Source organism: Lithobates pipiens, unplaced genomic scaffold, assembly GCF_037356315.1.
Source record: "Lithobates pipiens isolate NorthernLeopardFrog02 unplaced genomic scaffold, aLitPip1_a1.2 Scaffold_23, whole genome shotgun sequence".
NCBI classification, from domain to species: Eukaryota; Metazoa; Chordata; class Amphibia; order Anura; family Ranidae; genus Lithobates; species Lithobates pipiens.
The window spans coordinates 307,470,340-307,489,733 of record NW_027507785.1 but is presented as its reverse complement, the minus strand read 5'-3'; the positions used below and the strand labels follow the sequence as shown (position 1 = coordinate 307,489,733).

The 19,394-nt window shown below is 44.6% G+C and overlaps 1 protein-coding gene across 4 annotated transcripts in view; it reads right to left on the bottom strand.

Annotated features, from left to right (window-relative positions):
* Positions 1-19,394, bottom strand: part of NEGR1 (neuronal growth regulator 1) — an 846,141-nt gene that overhangs the window by 188,519 nt on the left and 638,228 nt on the right. For all 4 annotated transcript variants that reach the window (XM_077450476.1, XM_077450477.1, XM_077450479.1 and 1 more), the window contains exon 6: positions 7,009-7,160. In XM_077450476.1, coding sequence (XP_077306602.1) covers positions 7,009-7,160 — 152 coding nt within the window. The remainder of the gene's footprint in view (positions 1-7,008; positions 7,161-19,394) is intronic.

Sequence of the window (19,394 nt, the reverse complement as noted above, 5' to 3'; positions counted from 1 at the left end):
TACCAGGCAGGAGTCCCAATACAAATATCGAATAGCAATAATTTTGGTAATACAGGCATACCCCACTTTTAAGTACACAATGTGGTTTATTTACTAAAGCTGGAAAGTGCAAAATTAGGCTCACTTCTGCATAGAAACCAATGAGCTTCTAATTTCAGCTTGTTCAATTAAGCTTTGGTAATAAAACCTGGAAGCTCATTGGTTTCTATGCAGAAGTGAGCCTGATTTATCACTTTCCAGCTTTAGTAAATAAACCCCATTATGTACTTAAAAGTGGGGTATGCCTGTATAGTGTTCTTATCTTGCCATAAGGCTGTCCTCGCAGTACATTTCCGAGCTTTGACCAGTAATGCACACATCAACAAAAAAAAAAAAAGTTCCCAGTGGTACACATGCCATTATATTCAATTTATAATATATTCCGAAATTTCCATTATATATGTGGACCAGACTCCAGGAGCCCCGGGGCACTGAAATGGTTAACAGTGCATCGTAGTCAGAAAATGAAGAAGTAATTTAAAATGGACATTTTTTTCCCCTGAGCAGAGTTTCAATATCACACATAAAAGTCACAGTTTAAAGGCTAATTCCGTGAATAGAGATTAGCTGAAATACAAATTAGTATGCAAGACTGATATGAAAGACAAACATACAGAGCAATGAGCGCGCCATCCATCAAGGAATATTTGCATGTGTAAATGTCAAGATATCACCTCGCGGTGACCTTACTGGAATCTGTGGCGCTGAGTATCATGGGATAAGTCTGGTCACATGACAAGCACTGGTGATATTTAGAGGAGAAGTGGGCAATTCCTCGGGAATAAAGGAAATTTCACGCATGGTCTCACACCATGCTTGTGCCTTTGCTGATCCTCCTATTCCCCTTGCAAGTCTATCAGACAGAGTTGGTATGACTGAATTCCCCAAGCTCTACGCATACGACTCTAATGACATTAGAAACACACACCAGTCCCCTGGTAGCCAGAGGTCACAAGATCTTTGCCTAGGCTTTTAGGTTGTATAAGGGATAAGAAAGAGGTGCTTTTTAACCCAAAATTGAATGTGGTTTTGTGATGCTCATGTGTGCCTGAATGATTCTTGTAAAGTGTGAATTTTCATGGTAGGTTTATTTTAAAGGTCAGTCAAGATAAAATTCTTCAGAAAATTGACATAATGTCTGATTATGTCCACTTGGCATTTCTATACTTTTACACCTGAGCACTAGAAGTCCTTGTAGTAAGGTTTAATAGTCAATTCGCTGCAATTCCCAGTTGCTGCACTGGTTACCATGATTGAAGTTTGGTGGGTCTACTTTTTTGGTTCAGATCATACTGTCTGCAGTGGCTTTTATGCTAATGAATATACACTGAAGCCTTTAGCACTACAAAAGGGTTACAATTTTATGAGAATATTTAGCTGTTTCAGGGCCTCTTACTAAATGTTTTGTTGCATAAGTAGTTCGCCTTCAATAAAGCAGACTTATGAAGGTGTTAGGTCGTCTACCCCAGTGGTTCTCAACCCTGTCCTCAAGTACCCCCAACAGGCCATGTTTTGGGAATTTTTCTTCGATAAAATAGCTGTCCAAAATACCAAGCCATTGACTCTAATGCCGCGTACACGCGGGCGGACTGTATGGCGTACTTAGTCCGTCTAAACACATTTCAGCGGACAGTCCGCTCGTGTGTGGGCTTCAGCGGACTTTTTCAGCGTGCAGTCTGGCGTACTAAGTATTTCGGATTTTTCGAAATTCTGTCTGTCGTACTTTGGTTTCAGCGGACAATCCGCTCATCAGTAGGCTAGTTCGACGGACTAAGAATGGCGCATGCCCAGAAAGGATTTACACGGCGGAAGGGTGCTTTGCTGTGTATTGTACTTCCTATTTCTAGTCCCGTCGTACGTGCTGTACACGTCATCGCGCAAGCTTTCGACGGACTGTTTGGGTATCCGTGTGTGGTCAAGTCCGTTCAGTCGAAAGTATGACGGACTGTCCGTCGGATTGTACGACGGACTAAGTACGCCATACAGTCTGCCCGTGTGTACGCGGCATAAATTAAAGCACCTTTGCAAGATAAAGGAAAACCTGCAAACATGGCCTGTTGGGGGGGTTACTTGAGGATAGGGTTGAGAACCACTGGCCTACCCCATACTACTGACTCCTCAAATTCAAAGACATGTAAGAAAGAGGCTTTATATACATCAGTGTCACTGCTTTCCTCAATAACGACCAAAGGTCATAGTGGGAATGCCCTCCTAGACACATTCAACATGTCAGACAACTTTTCCAAGCTGTGCCAGCTTCTGGTGATACAAAGTTCCACCCTTTCCCACTAGGTTCACCCACTTTCCGCATTAAAAGTTCCATCAAGTGCAAAACAGTGCATTTATAAAATGTAACTTTGTGGCCAATGTAGCAACTATTATCTTCTACTCAATCTCTGTGCTAGTGGGGAGACTCCTTCGGGGCCTTTTGGTACCGTGTCGGTACACCTGGTGGGGTAAGAGCTATAAATGTATTTTGTGGCATTTATCTTTCCCTGTTACCCTTCATTTTGTATTTAAATGTTTTTTTGTTATCTTATTTATGCACATTTATACTTTTTTACAGACGTATGTATTTCCTGAAGAAGCTCATTTAGAGCGAAACTAGTAGAAATACGTCACCACCTGTACCCGTTTGTACATTGTCACATGATTTTATTATTTGAATAAACCTGGTCTGTTTTTAACTTTGGTTTAACTATTTCTCTTTAATGCTGTTACCTGTACCGCAATAGTCCGTTAGCTCGTCTCTATTTTCTGATAAGCCAGGTGTGGGAACCAGGCTTTCTGATTTATACTCTTCAATCTTTGTGCTGATCTGAATGATATCCATCCCACAGCTAGGTTCAGTGGTCTATCACACAGGCCTTCAAGTCAGCCTATGGTCTCTGTTTTTCCCCCAACATCCACAATCCCCCCGTCCTCTGGTCCCCAGTGCAGGTTCCCCTGCTGCTTTGTCACTGCACTGTCAGTTGCTAGGACTGCCAACATCCTAACAACCAATCAAATGCTTGTCCCAGTGTTCACAGGAGGACAGCACAGTCCAGACCTTCTCTGCAGGACTCCATCAGTATCACCAGCAAAGCAGCTAGGATAGTCTATGTGGACAGCTTTACCCGGGATGCCTGCATACTTAGATGTGCCTCCTTTTAATCATCAACCATGTGAGTTGCTAAATGTTGTACCTTCATTAAATGTAACCATATTGCTACACTTAAATGCCCCTCTCTTCTCTTTTATACTCAGTTGTGACATGACACTACTTGTATATCAAGACATCGCTCATTTATCAAGTGAAAATTTATAACCACATTTTGCTTGCCTTGCAAAACACTCTCAGACCAAGTTAATTTCAATCCAAGATTTTACTGTATAAGCTTCATAAAGTAAACAAAAACGTTCTTTAAATTCCCTGACTGAGCCAAATCTTCTTCATATGTCTCACACACTCCCCCTCCCAGACATTGCAGCTCACATTGGGAGGGTTTTGGCAGCAGAGACAGTGCTGCCAATCCAGAAAGCAGCGAGCATGGATAGATGTGATACATACAGTATCTTACAAAAGTGAGTACACCCCTCACATTTTTGTAAATATTTTATTAGATCTTTTCATGTGACAACACTGAAGAAATGACACTTGTCTACAATGTAAAGTAGTGAGTGTACAGCTTGTATAACAGTGTACATTTGCTGTCCCCTTAAAATAACTCAACACACAGCCATTGACGTTTAAACCGCTGGCAACAAACGTGAGTACACCCCTAAGTGAAAATCTCCAAATTGGGCCCAATTAAACATTTTTCCTCCCCCCGGTGTCATGTGACTCGTTAGTGTTACAAGGTCTCAAGTGTCACTGGAAGTTCACCATTGCACCTCATGGCAAAGAACTCTCTGAGGATCTGAAAAAGGGAATTGCTCTACACAAACATGGCCTAGGCCAGTGATGGCGAACCTTTGCACCCCAGATGTTTTGGAACTACACTTCCCATGATGCTCATCTGCACTGCAGAGTGCAAGAGCATCATGGGAAATGTAGTTCCAAAACATCTGGGGTGCCAAGGTTCGCCATCACTGGCCTAGGCTATAAAAAGATTGCCAAGACCCTGAAACTGAGCTGCAGCACTGTGACCAAAACCATACAGCAGTTTTACAGGACAGGCTCCATTCAGAACAGGCCTTGCCTATATATGTATATATATATATATATATATATATATATATATATATATATATATATATATATATATATATATATATATATATATATATATATATATATATATATATATATATATATATATATATATTGTGTATACAGTATATAAAAAGATAAATATTTAAAAACAATATATATATATATATATATATATATATATATATATATATATATATATATATATATATATATATATATATATATATATATATATAATTTTTTTTTCTTTAATATTGTGCTACAGAATGACTATTATTATCAAGGCACAAAAACAAAAAACAGAAAATGAATGTCACATGAAGTGGGAATGGATCCCTTCTGTGCACAAGGTAACATTTGGTTCAGCCCATGTTTGAATTTTGTTTGCTGTAGATTGAATTAGGCCAGGCAGCACAGCAGGGAGGGTTTTCTGAACCCCACGAGGAAAGTGTTGAGTAGGCTTCACAGGCATTTAGAATGAGTTATAAACAAAACGTGTTTAGAGGTGACCCACGCGTAGAGTTCAGATACACAAATCTTGATTCATTTCTATTCAGTCTGCATGGTTCTGCGCTTTCAGCCTCCTAAACTCTTTTACACACATACATACACACTTACTGTATAATTCAGAGATGTAAATGGGTGGGCTCACATGTAATAGCAGAAGACAGCTGCATGACTCACTCCTATTACAGATTTTTAAAAAAATTGCAATTTATACCTCATTTAGGAGTATAGGCAAAGACATGCAAAGAATTCTTTATTTTCTGTTGGGGCCAACTGTGCATCCAGAACCACTGGTCTATAACACACGACCCCCATAGGGACAGCATGGGACGTTCTCCATGTCAGATCACACAAAGGTAATATCGCTGGCACTCTGCATACCGCTGGAAGTGGGGAATTTCCTGCTAGATGATGAGGATAACCAGAATAACCGCATACTTTAGTGACCTGCAGTGACGGATGATGAAAACATCTTAGGGGGGCCTTGCTATCCATCCAGCCCTTGATTCCTTGCATGCTGTTGTTGACCTCTCTATAATTTACGGGTCAATAGGATAAGCAGGCTTGCCATCCCTCACGGTAGTGACGAGTGTGCATGCATATCTTTTTCACAGAAGCTGTGAAATTTTTTCGCTATAATTTTATATGTGGACTCTTATGTGATATTTTATTAGAGACTTTTGAACACTGCACCCTCTTTGCATTGTATAACACAAGTAAAGTCTAATATTATAGAGCCTTTTATTGCAAAGAGCATATAGCTGTGTCAGGCTAGTTGGCAATCATCAGTGTAGTCTACAGCAGTGGTTCTCAACCTCAATCCTCAAGTACCCCCAATGGGCCATGTTTTGGGAACTTCCCTTAGATAAAAAAGCTCTTCTCAATACCATGTCATTGATTTAAAGCAGCTGTACAAAGTAAAGGAAAACCTGAAACCATGGCTTCTATGGAGTGGAGTTAGTGGCAGGTGTCTCCAAACTTTCTAAACAAAGGGCCAGTTAAGTGTCGTTCAGAAATGGGGGGGGGGGACAGACTGTGGCCAGTGGGAGATGAAAATGCCCCAGCACCAGTGGGAGAAAAAAGAATTACATGATGCTTGTGGTCAGTTAGAGGGATAGTGGACCATCATTGGTATTAGAGTGTAAAGTAGGGTGCCTTTTTGGTTTAAGTGGGGTGCCCAACTGTTGCTTTCAATGGGAGGAACAGTGCCCTATCATTGGTGTCAGCGTCAATGGGAGGAATAAAGCACCACTGTTGGTATCAGCAAAGGGAACTGTTGGTATCATTGAGAGGAATACTGCACCAAGGGCCGGATAAAAGTTAGCAAAGGGGCCGCATCTGGCCTGCGGGCTGCAGTTTGCTATGGTGAGGTGGGCTTAAAGAGGAAGATAAGCCTAATTATAAATATTCCTAAAAACATTTACTCTTCCCACCTCCTACCTATACTTCATAGACTGTATAAAAAAAGATCTGTGCACTGAAGGGGAGAAGGAGAAGTGTAGGCAATGGATGACCCATGGGAGCCTGTGGGTGATGTCTTGGATCTGGGAATACACAGTTTTTGTCGAGCGATCCTTTACACAGGGAAACCGATCCCGCGGTGTCACGTGACTCGACTAGAAAATTAAGGTATGAGGATTCTTTTTTATACAGGCTATGCAGGATAGGCAGGAGGAGGGTGCGGGGAATTTAGCCTTTACCACCACTAAAAAAGTTCCCCATAAGCCATTTATAGATGTACAATTGACCCCATGAAAAAGGGAATGATTTGAATGGCTCAAGTAGAGATTTTGGTTCCTTTTGAGTATTTGGATTCACCACAGCTTGTCTGGTTGGGTTCTCCACAACTTATTTAGTTATACCATATGTAATAGAAATGTTATATTTTTGTTATTTGTGTTTTTGGTTCCTTCTAACTCATTTCACTGAACCTTGTCTAGTTGTATCATATGTAATAGAGATTTTCACTTCACCTTCTGCAGAGTCCCAGACACAAATTCTGCCTTCCAAATGTTTAGAAAAAAAAATGCTACTGGAAGTTTTAAACAGAATTTTACCAGTGTGAGATATAGGGTGGTAATGCTATTACAATACAGATGGGCAGGTCTTCCACTACCTACCGTTACCACTGAGACAACTGCTGTCTGGTTTATGTGTAGGAACACTACTAAGCTGCACCATGCCATCCCAATTTACCCCAAAACTGAGCCATCACTCCACAGACCATGATCACAATGTATAATCACGTGCTGTAGCTTGCTACTTACGGTTCAATGGTAGGCTGGCATTGCTGGTACCCAGCTTGTTTACCGCTACACAGGTATAGTTGCCGAAATGTTCTTCTGTTACATTGGAGACATGGAGGATCGATCTGGTGCTGTAGTTCTTTATGAGGATGCCCTTCTGTCCGTTTGTCAGTCTACCAAGGAAAAACAAAAGTGTATATTACATATGTCCTACAGAAGATAAAGTTGTTATTTCATTGGTTGTAATTGGTTGTTTAATGTCCCGGGAGTTCTATTTAAGTGCATATAAACTCAATCATTCAAAATCTCAAATATGCTTTAAGTAGTTAAGGACACACGCCCCCAAAAAAGTCCTCAAAGTAGAAAGGGTGTGTGTAGTGCGTCCAGTTCTTCTATTCAAATTGTGGTTTGGTTGTCACAAACGTGCTTTTGGGGTGCCATTTACAATTAATGGCACCCGTATGTGTCTAACAAGGGCAGCGCATTTCCTTGTAGTGTAGGAAAAGTGCTTTGCCCACACCGCGTTCTGGTGTGAACCTGGTTTATCAACACAGTTCAGATAGAGAGATACAAACTAACATTTTTATTTTTGTATCTACCTTGATTCATTCACCACTCATCAGCAGATCAGCAGGGATGAACGTTGGATCTGCAGGTCCTGTCAGTTAGCAGTGGTTCTCACCCCTGTCCTCAAGTACCTTTATCAGGCCATGTTTGGAGGTTTTCCTTTATCTTGCATGGGTGCTTTAAATTAGAGTCAACGGCTTGGTATTTTGGGCAGCTATTTTATCTAAGCCCTTGTACACACGGTCGGACATTCCGACGGAAAATGTCCGATTGGACCATGTTGTCGGATAATCCGACAGTGTGTGGGCTCCATCGGACTGTTTCCGTCGGAATATCCAACGGACAAAGTTTGAGAGCTAGGCTATAAAATTTTACGACAACATGATCCGATCTGACTTTGTCCGATTGTTTGTAGAGAATTCCGATCAGACAAAGTGCCACGCATGCTCAGATCAAATTCCTAGAACAAAGCTGTTGTCTACTAGCCTGAACGTAGTCCCGTCGTAACGAAATAACGTCATCATGTTACGAACGATCGGATGTTCCGACAACTTTATCCGACCGTGTGTATGCAACACCAGTTTCGGACAAAATCCGTCTGACAAAATCCAACGGATTTTGTTGTCGGAATGTCCGACCGTGTGTACAAGGGCTAAGAGAAATTCCCAAAACATGGCCTGTTGGGGGACAAGGTTGAGAACCAAAGAGTTAAAGCAACCTGACAAACGTTTTTTTTTAAATAAGGATTGTCTTCTTAACTTCTTATTAACCCTTAGTTTATGCAAATCAGCCCTAATTATCTTCTTTTTCTTCTTCTGCAGACAACTATTTTTTTTTTAACCCTTTAATACAGGGTTTCTCAACCAGGGTTCAATGGAACTCTATGGTTCCTCCAGAGATTGCTAGGGGTTCCTTAAAGTGGAGTTCCTACTTTTTTTTTTTTAGGATGCATATCTTTTGTTTCTAAGGCCGCGTACACACGGGCGGATTGTCTGCCCAACTAAGTTCGTCAGACAATCTGACAGACAGTCCGTTCAACTTTTGAATGAACGGACTTGACCACACACGATGAACAGACAGTCCGCTGAAAGCTTGCGCGATGGCGTGTACAGCACGTACGACGGGACTAGAAATACGACATCCAATACACTGCAATGCAACCTTCGGCGTGTAAATCCTTTCTGAGCATGCGCCATACTTAGTCCGTCCAACTTGCCTACTCACGAGCGGACTGTCCGCTGAAACCAAGTTTGGACGGACAAAATTATGGAAATTCCGAAAGACTAAGTCCGTCAGACTGTCCGCTGAAAAAGTCCGCTGAAGCCCACACACGAGCGGATTGTCCGCTGAAACGCTAAGTTGGGCAGACAATCCGCCCGTGTGTACGCGGCCTAAGGCTTATTTGTACCACTCACACTTGTGTGCTTAATCGGCGCTTAATTGCCGATTTCATAGAGGAATATATCTTATATTCCTCTTTCCTGGCAGTTTCCTTAGTGCTTGTGGGCATGTGGCCGAAAGCCACTGAGAGCGGCCGAGTGCAGCCGAAAGCCGCCGAGAGCCACCGAGAACGGCCAAAAGACACCGAGATACGCAGAACATCCGCTCTGTATCTCGGCGGTGCCATTTTTAAATGACAAGGCTGCAATGCAAGTCTGCAAATGACACTGACAAGGCTGCAAATTACATTGACAAGTCTGCAAATAACACTGGCGCAAGGCTGCAGATGGACACTGATAAGGCTGCAAATAACACTGGCAAGGCTGCAGATGGACACTGATAAGGCTGCATTGATGAGCAATTAAATGTAAGTTTTTTTCCTTAAACTTCCCTCCTAAACTTGGGGTGCCTTTTATACACCAGCATGAGTTATACACCGATAAATACTGTATACAACAAAATGTATAGTTTTATTTTACAATGTTTTTTTGAATGAACCCTGATCAACAAAAAAATAAAAATTGCATAAAAAATAAAATAAAAAAAATTACAAGACAATATCAGGAAAAGAAAATAGAGGTGAAGTCAGACTAACATGACATTGAAGACCCAAATATGAAGTGGAGATGTTACCTGTGGCATCTTTAATTGCTTTAGATCAAAAACTGCCTTCTGTCAAGCTGACACGTCCATTTATGCTCATAGATCAGAGTCAAAATGTAAACGGGATCATTTTATGTCACAATGTGGTGCCAAAGTACTGACAGGATTTATATTATATAGAACACTATACAGTATATTAAATCACCACTTTACTGTAGCAAGGACACTAATAAGTAATAAACCTTTGTCTCACTCTGGGGGTTTAAGAGCTCTTTGCAAAGTCAGACTGTAAGTTGTAACCTTTTTTTTTTTTTTTTTTTTACTCTTATATAAAATGGTGCAGTAGGGCGCCTTGGATGCATGCGATATATCAAGACACTTTATTCCACTTGCATGCTGTTATGTCATGTATAATATAGAGTGCTATGACTTTCCATTAATTAGGTGTAGCAGCTCCCTTGACACACTTGATACACTTGATTGAATAAATAGGAGATTTTAAAGGGACCCGATAAACAATAATGTGAATTTATGAGAATTAGATGTGTTGGTCTTGCTCAGGTGTCTTCTCTAAACAAGGAAGGGTCGGTGTAATCACATTGGAGATAGGACTTCTACAACCATTACAAAACACTCTCATCTCTGCCACAACATTTTTTTTTCTTCCTACAAAAAAACCCCCCCAAAAAACGTGTTGGGCTTCATGTACACAGGAGGTGAACGCCGGAAACTTGACAGCTAGGAACAGACTGTTAAAAATGTCTGTTTTGCTGCTTTAAATGTCGTGTTTAGATTCGTTTTTTACAGATTACCTCAGGAGACCCTCCCAAATGTCCACAATGTATGAAAAGCAATTATTAACTATTTCAGCCATTCTGTGAGAGAAGACAGATCGATAATCTATCCATCCCTCTCCATCCATCCCTCTCCCTCAATCTATCCCTCTCTCTCCAGCCATCCATCCCTCTCCATCCATCCATCCATCCCCCTCTATCCATCCCTCTCCACCTATCCATCCCTCTCCATCCATCCTTCTCTATCCATCCCTCTCCATCCATCCCTCCCCCTCTATCCATCCCTCTCCATCCATCCCTCCCCCTCCATCCATTCCTCTCCATCTATCCATCCCTCTCCATCCATCCCTCCCCCTCCATCCATTCCTCTCCATCTATCCATCCCTCTCCATCCATCCCTCCCCCTCCATCCATTCCTCTCCATCTATCCATCCCTCTCCATCCATCCCTCCCCCTCTATCCATCCCTCTCCATCCATCCCTCCCCCTCCATCCATTCCTCTCCATCTATCCATCCCTCTCCATCCATCCCTCCCCCTCTATCCATCCCTCTCCATCCATCCCTCCCCCTCCATCCATTCCTCTCCATCTATCCATCCCTCTCCATCCATCCTCCTCCATCCATCCCTTTCCATCCATCCCTCTCCATCCATTCATCCGACTCCATCTTTCCCTCTCCATCCATCCCTCTCCATCCATTTCTCTCTATCCATCCCTCTCCATCCATCCCTATCCATCCATCCCTATCCATCCATTCATCCCTCTCCATCCATCCCTCTCCATCCATCCCTCTCTATCCATCCCTCTCTATCCATCCCTCTCTATCCATCCCTCTTCACCCATCCCTCTCCATCCATCCATCCATACATTCATCCCTCTCTCTCCATCCATCTATCCCTCTTTCTCTCCATCAATCCCTCCCTATCCATCCATCCATATCCATCCATCCCTCTCCATACATCCCTCTCTCTCCATCCATCCCTCTCTCTCCATCCATTCCTCTCTCTCCATGCATCCCTCTCTCTCCATCCATCCCTCTCTCTCTCTCCATCCCTCTCTCCATCCCTCTCTCTCTCTCTCCATTCATCCATCCATCTCCATCCATCTCTCTCCATCCACCCCACTCTCTCCATCCACCCCTCTCTCTCCATCCATCCATCTCTCTCTCTCTCCATTCATCCCCATCCATCCCTCTCTATATATCCATCCATCCCTCCATCCATACATCCATCCCTCTCTCCATCCATCCCTCTTTCCATCAATTCCTCTCTATCCATCCATCCCTCGCTATCCATCCCTCTCTATCCATCCATCCATCCCTCTCCATCCATCCCTCTCTATCCATCCATCCCTCTCTATCCATCCATCCATCCCTCTCCATCCATCCCTCTCTATCTATCCATCCCTCTCTCTCTCTCCATTCATCCCTCTCTCTATCGATCCAGCCCTCTCCTTCCAACTATCTCCATCCATCCATCCATCTCCATCCAGATCACCCCACAGATTTTCATTGGGATTCAGGTCTAGGCGCTAGCTGGGCCATTCCAAAACGTTAATCTTCTTCTGGTGAAGCCATTCCTTTGTTGATTTGGATGGATGCTTTGGGTCGTTGTTGTGCTGAAAGATGAATGAGTTATTTGGAACTGGTCATAATTCCCTCTACCTTGACTAAGGCCCCTGTGCCAGCTGAAGAAAAAAATCCCCAAAACATGATGCTGCCACCACCATGCTTCACAGTGGGTATGGTGTTCCTTTGATGATGTGCAGTGTTGTTTTTGCGCCAATTATAGAATTTTTTTAGAATTATGGCCAAAAAATTCAACCTTTGGGAGACTTCAGATGTGTTTTTGCAAAATGTATCCGGACTTGGATGTTTTTCTTAAGAAAAGGCTTCTGTCTTGCCACTCTTCCCCATAGCCCAGACATATGAAGAATATGGGAGATTGTTGTCACATATACCACACAGCCAGTACCTCCAGCTCCTTTAATGTTGCTGTAGGCCTCTTGGCAGCCCCCCTAACCAGTTTTCCTCTCGTCTTGCCATCAATTTTGGTGGCATGTCCAGTTCTTGGTAATGTCACTGTTGTGCCATATTTTATCCACTTGATGATGACGGTCACTGTGTTCCATGGTATATCTAATGTCTTGGAAATTCTTTTGTACCCTTCTCCTGACTGATAACTTTTAACAATGAGATCCCTCTTATGCTTTGGAAGCTCTCTGCGGACCATGGCTTTTGCTGTAGGATGTGACTAAGAAAATGTCAGGAAAGTGCGCATGCGCGGGACTTCCGGTCGGACGCCTTGATCGGGAGCTCCGCACAGCTCCGGCCATTCGGCGCTCACATCTGCCTCCCCAGCCAGCGGGAACCTCCGCCGCCACCACCGCCGAGCTCCGGAAGACGCCAGGCGTTCGTCCATATGCCCAAATCGATCGCCAGCCGCCAGCTACATTACGGCCTAGCCGCGCCTGAGTCTCCCAAGATGGCGACCGCTCCTCTCTCAGGCGGAGACACAGACACCCAGGACAACATCACGGACCCCCCCCCCCCCCCTCCTCAGCTCTCCTCCGCTGACGTGAGTAACCACCAAGACCCCCTGACTTCTCCAACCTCCACTATTTCCCTCATAAACAGATCGCTGGCAGGCTACTCCTATTCTCCCCAAATCATCTCCCCAAACAGCCTAGCTGAGGCCCTGCAGGCCTCCTCACAGCCTATCCATCCACCTGATATGGCACAGCTTTTAAGCAGATTCTCTGAAATGCTGGCAGCAGGACTGGCTCAGAATGCTGCTCAGATAACTTCTTCTATCAAAGCAGACCTGCAGAATCTTGGGGCCAGAATGGATGTCATAGAACAGGCAGTGGACGATACAGCAGCACGCACCAACCAGAACACTAAATGCATACAGTCCCTGCAGGAGCAATTGGATTCTGCTCTCTCAAAAATAGATGATTTGGAAAACAGAAGCAGAAGGTATAACTTCCGCATCAGAGGAGTGCCTGAATCTGTCACGGACATTCAAGGTACCGTCAAGGCCTTCATTAAGGACATTATCCCGGACGTCCCGGACCACAAGCTTGGCTGGATAGGGCTCATCGAGCTTTACAAGCCCCTCGCCAAGACGGTCTACCCCGAGACATAGTGATCAAGCCTCACTTCTACGGGATAAAAGAGGAAATCATGCTGCGGTCTCGCAATCGTGACAATCTCACCATCCAGGGCAATAAAATTCAAGTTTTCGCGGACGTCTCTCCTGCCACGATACAAAAGAGAAGATCTCTCAGACCCCTTCTAGAGGTCCTCAATCAAAATTCGATCAAATACAGATGGGCCTTCCCATTTCGCCTGCAGTTCCAGTATAAAGAAAGACAGTACAGCTTCACCAACTTTCAAGACGGGGAAACCCTCCTCCTGCAACTCGGGCTCATCTCTCGAGATTTACAACCCAACCAGTTGGAGAGCCGGACGAACGCGTCTAAAAGACCCCCCCCGAACAGCCCGTTGGCCCCCCTGTGGGTGAAACAGAAGTCGAAGAGGCATCGTGATTCTGTACCTCCAAAGTGACTCCTAAGCCCTCAGGGCCTCTAGGCCCTTGACTTATCTTTTTTTGAATCCTGATGATTCTCAGGAGGGGCCGACCGACTTTCCGGCTTCCCCCCGGTCCTTCTCAGGACCCTCTGGACTCAATTTTTTCCCCCCACAAATTTTTTTTTTCTTTTCTTGCCCTCCCGTCCCCCCCTCCCCCCCTCTTTTTCTTTTTTCTCCCCTTTTTTTTTTTCTTTTTTTTTGGGGGGGTGCGAATGCCCGCCCTGATTCTCCACCCGACATCCCCGTCCTTCCTTTCCCCCCTATCCATGCCACATCTCTCCCAACACTGTTGTCGCAATTACATTATTTGTTTATGTGTCTCCTTATATTTTTGTGCAGTTCCGGTGCTCGATTGTTCTTTAGTTCTCTATGGTTTATGTTTTTTTTTTTTTTTTTTTTTTTTGTTATTTCCCGCTGGCGTCCACTTCTCTCAGCATTCTAATAGAGGCGCTGGAGCCGGAGCGGGGCTATATGCCGTGTGCCACTCTACCTGTTGCCCCCTCGTGGAGATTCTCTCCCTTGGGGTCACCAGGAATGCAGTCTGATTTTGGACTGCCCTTAGTCCGAGTCCTCATGGTTCAGGGGACTCGGGGTAGGCTCTGCCAAACCAGACCTGCCATAGAAGGTTTCGAGCTTTCCCATTCTCGGGTCCTTCCCCTTCCCCCCCTCTCCCTTCCCTCCCCTTCCTATCCGTCTTCTTTCATCCTTTCTTTTTCTATTTTCCTCTACCTACAGGAGTCCTCGGGGAGTCCCCGCCCGTCCGACAATAGCATGTTCCAGCCCCTGTATCCTGATCATCGGAACAGCGAACAAGCCCTACTACCCAGGGTAAGATCGTTTCTCTCTATTTTGATCCCATACTCTGATAACCATGGCTGATCCACATATTAATAAGACGACGCTCAAGATAGCGTCTCATAATACACAAGGCCTAAACTCCCCGTCAAAAAGACGTAAAGCCCTCCACAGTTACTACAATAGGGGCCTTAATATTGTTATGCTCCAAGAAACCCATTTCCCCAAAAGCTATAACCCCACATTTTTACACCGAAATTACCCTACCTTTTTTTTAGCCAACGCTGATGACAAGACAAGGGGGGTCGCCATCCTATTTTCCAAACATACCCCATTTACCCACATTCAAACCATTAGAGACAACGAAGGGAAATTTATCATGATTAAAGGCCTCATTAACGATACCCTTTTCTCCTTTGTCTCCTATTATGCGCCCAACAAAAACCAAGCTCCTTTCTTTTCGTCCATGCTGACTACCCTATCCTCCCACCTGGAGGGTAAGGTAATCCTGGGAGGTGACTCTAACATCGCGTTTGACCACCTCATGGACAAGACTTCCAATGGCAGAACCCACTTGAAACGTCCCCCCAAACAGAGTCTAAAAATTGCCAAACTTCTACATTCACTAGGGATGATAGACTCTTGGAGGGAGCTTCACCCTGACTCTAGGGATTATACCCACTTTTCGGCACCACACAGGACATTCTCCCGCATAGACCACATCTTCGTCCATACAGCAGATATTAACTATTTATCCCAGGCTTGTATTAAAGAGGTACCGTGGTCTGATCATTCCATCATCTACATTAAGCTGGTGGGCTTTCTGGCTCCAGTGCGCCCCCCCCCAATGGTGCCTTAAGGAGTCCCTCCTCGCCAACCAAGTACACTGTACGAAGCTTGAGAAAGACTTAAAAGAGTTCTTTCAAACTAATGATACTCCTGAAGTCTCCCCGGGCACGTTGTGGGGGGCCCACAAAGCAGTCATGAGAGGCAAAATTATTCAGTTGACCTCCCAGCTCAAGAGGGAAAAAACCCTAGGCATAGTCAATCTGGAACGGGACTTCCAGGCCCTAAGTGCTGCCCACAAGAAAAGCCCCTCACCCACTTCCTTAGCCAAAATGGACACCGCCAGAATTGCTCTAAATATGGCCCTGACTTCCAGTGCTGAGAGCCATCTAAAATGGACCAGTGGCAGATTCTACCTCCACTCTGACAAATTTGGCCCCCAGTTAGCTGCGAGGCTCTCCCCCCGGCACAGGATTCATGCACTCCCCAAAGTAAAGTCCCTTTCCGGAAAATTGACCCAAAACCCTAAACAGATACTTGAGGCCTTTAATGAGTTTTACTCTAATCTTTATTCTAACCCTGACCCCGCCAGCAATCAACAGATTGATGCCTTCCTGGACGGAATCGCACTTCCTAGAATCTCAGACCCCCATAGGGATCTTATGGAATCCTCTATTTCTGAGGAGGAGGTCAGAGAAGTCATTAAAGGACTCAAACTCGGCTCGGCCCCTGGCCCTGACGGGTTCTCGACTAAATACTATAAAACGTTCGTCGATGTTCTGGCTCCTTACCTGGCCCGCTTTTTTAACTCCCTCAACAATAAGTCACCTCTGGATCCGACAGCTAACCTAGCCTTTATATCGGTGATACCTAAACATGATAAAGACCTAAGCCTGGTGAGCAATTATAGACCTATATCCCTAATTAATAATGACCTGAAAATAATGACTAAGATCCTTTCAAACAGACTGGGCTCCTTTATAGGCTCATATGTCCATAAGGACCAGGCAGGTTTCATACCAGGCAGACAGGGACTGGACCAGGTGAGGAGAGCTATTGACATCATTTCCATCCTCCAGTCTGGCTGGGATGGCGGTCCTCTCCAGGAAGGCTTTCTGCTGTCCATTGATCTTCAAAAGGCCTTTGATACCGTTACCTGGCCCTACTTATTTCGCACACTGGAGCGGTGGGGCTTTGGCCACAAATTTATTAATACTCTTTCTGCCCTTTATTCCCAACCTAGTGCCCGGATCAAACTCCAAGGCCACCTATCAGACCCCTTTCCTATTGCCAAGGGAACTAGGCAGGGATGCCCATTATCCCCCCTCTTATTCGCTATAGCTATAGAAACTCTAGCAATCTCTTTTAGGACACATCCAGATATCCACGGCGTGAAATGCGGCCCCTCTACACATAAATGCGCGTTATTCGCGGACGATGTCCTCCTCTTCATTACCTCGCCACTCATCTCCACTCCTAACATTCTACGGGTGCTTCACAAGTTTGGGCAAGCCTCTGGTCTGCAAGTCAACATGTCTAAGTCAGTGGCTCTTAATGTCTCTGTCAACTCCCTCTCGGTTGCAAAACTCCAAACCCAGTTCCCCTTCTCGTGGAACCCTACGTCCATCCCGTATTTGGGAATTCAACTCACCTCAAACATAGGCCTACTTTACAAGCATAATTTCCCCCCTATGTTTAATAAATTGAAAGCGGACTTGGACCAATGGTCCCTCTACAAGCTCTCCTGGTTGGGTAGAGTTAATGCCATTAAATTGACATTACTGCCCCGAATCCTTTATCTTTTTCGTTCGCTCCCTATTTCGGTTCCCAAATCTCACATCAACAGTCTGCACTCTTCGATAACCCGCTTTGTGTGGGGAGGTTCTTCCCATAGACTCCCCAAATCGGTTCTCTTTCGACCTAGACAGAAAGGAGGACTTGGATTATCTAATCTTTGGTGGTACTACCAAGCTGCTCAGATGAGCCAGATCTCCTGTATCTATTCTAAAGGTGGGAAACCGGATTGGGTGGACATGGAAAGACAAGCCATTCCCAACTACACCATAGACTTCCTTATTTGGCGACCTCCCAAGTCCAGGCCTCCGATTATGTCTCCCACTTTGTCTCACTCAATGGCCCTCTGTGACTCGGTCTACTCATCGAACTCCCTGACTTCCCAGTGGCGTCCCTTAGCCCACATCTTCAATAATCCCCAGTTTCCCCCTGGGCTAGACATCAAAGCGTTTCAATGGTGGCTCAACAAAGGTCTCATTAGAATAGGGAACTACTTCAACTCCAATGGCCCCCTCACGCTAGAACAATGTAAATCGAAACTCGAGATGCCCCCTACCGAGAGATTCCGCTTCCACCAAATCTACCACTTCCTGAACTCACTTTCCTCCCGCACTTTAGGCCCCCTGACAGTCACTCCCTACGAACAATGGTGCACATCAGCCGTGGTTATGAGAGGGGGAATCTCCCTGATCTATGCAGCTCTAGCAGAACCACAGGATAAGGCAGGATACATGCTGAAATGGGAGCGGGATCTTGATTTCGAATGGGACCTGGATACCTGGCATGGCAGCTTTATGAGAGGGTTCAAGGGGATTATCAATATCTCTTTAATGGAGGCCATTCTCAAGGTGATTATCAGCAAAGTCACGGGGCTTGGGATTCCCCAGGACCCCAAGATTGCTCTTCTCAATCAGGATACTCCTCATGTGAAGAAATACTCCCGAATTTTGGTCCACTTCATCCTAACTGGGGCGAAATTGTCCATTGCCAGGGCCTGGAAATCACCTAAGGTTTCCATCCACTCTACTAAACAAAAGATTACTTGGATCATGTTCCAAGAACGAACTTCCAGTGTAATTCTTGACAAAGTAGACCGGTTTAAAAGGATATGGGAACCCTGGGCCAGTCATATGGGGATTTCTCTCGGTTAAGGCCCGATCTCTTTTCTTCCCCTCTAGGTCCCCTCCTTGAGGGAGCCTTCCCCCGGAGGGGCCGGGTTCTCCCCGAGGCCTCTTCCCTCTTCCCCACTTTCCTCCTGGATGTCTTCTCCCTCCTTTTCTTTCTTCCTCCTTCTTCTCCCTTTTCCCGTACCCCTCCCCCCTATTATTCCTTTCTTCCTTATCTGACATTACCCTAGATAACCGATGTGGCAAACGTGGACCCTGCTCGGAGAGGACCCTTGATAATATAATTTACCGTCCCATGGGATTGCTCTGTATCCCCGACACAGCATGATCCCAGAAGGGGTGTTGGGGGCCCGGAGCAATTTTTGTTTTAAGTTAACTGTTGTGCCTTGTTCAGTGTTCTCTTTGAGCAACCAAACGATACAGGCCAGGTGGCGGGTCTTGATCCGCTCACCCCCTGACTTACTATGCAAGTAGTAGAGCTTTTTGTCAGATCTGTTGTGCCTCTGTTCTGTAACCTTATGTTCTTGACTCCCCTGCGCGGGAGACCTATTGTTACACTTTTTTGTCTATGTTTCAATAAAGCTCTTTTGAAACTTAAAAAAGAAAATGTCAGGAAAGACCTACTAGAACAGCTGAACTTTATTTGGGGTTAATCGGAGGCACTTTAAATGATGGCAAGTGTGTACTGACTCCTATTTAACATGAGATCGAATGTGATTGCTTAATTCTGAACATAGCTACATCCCCAGTTATAAGAGGGTGTGCACACTTATGCAACCATATTTTATTAGTTTTTTTAGTTTAACCCCACTAAAATATTTCAGTTTGTTTTTCAATTGAGTTGTACAGTTTATAGGTCACATTAAAGGTGCAAAAAGTTCTGAAATAACTTTTTATTAATTATTTTACC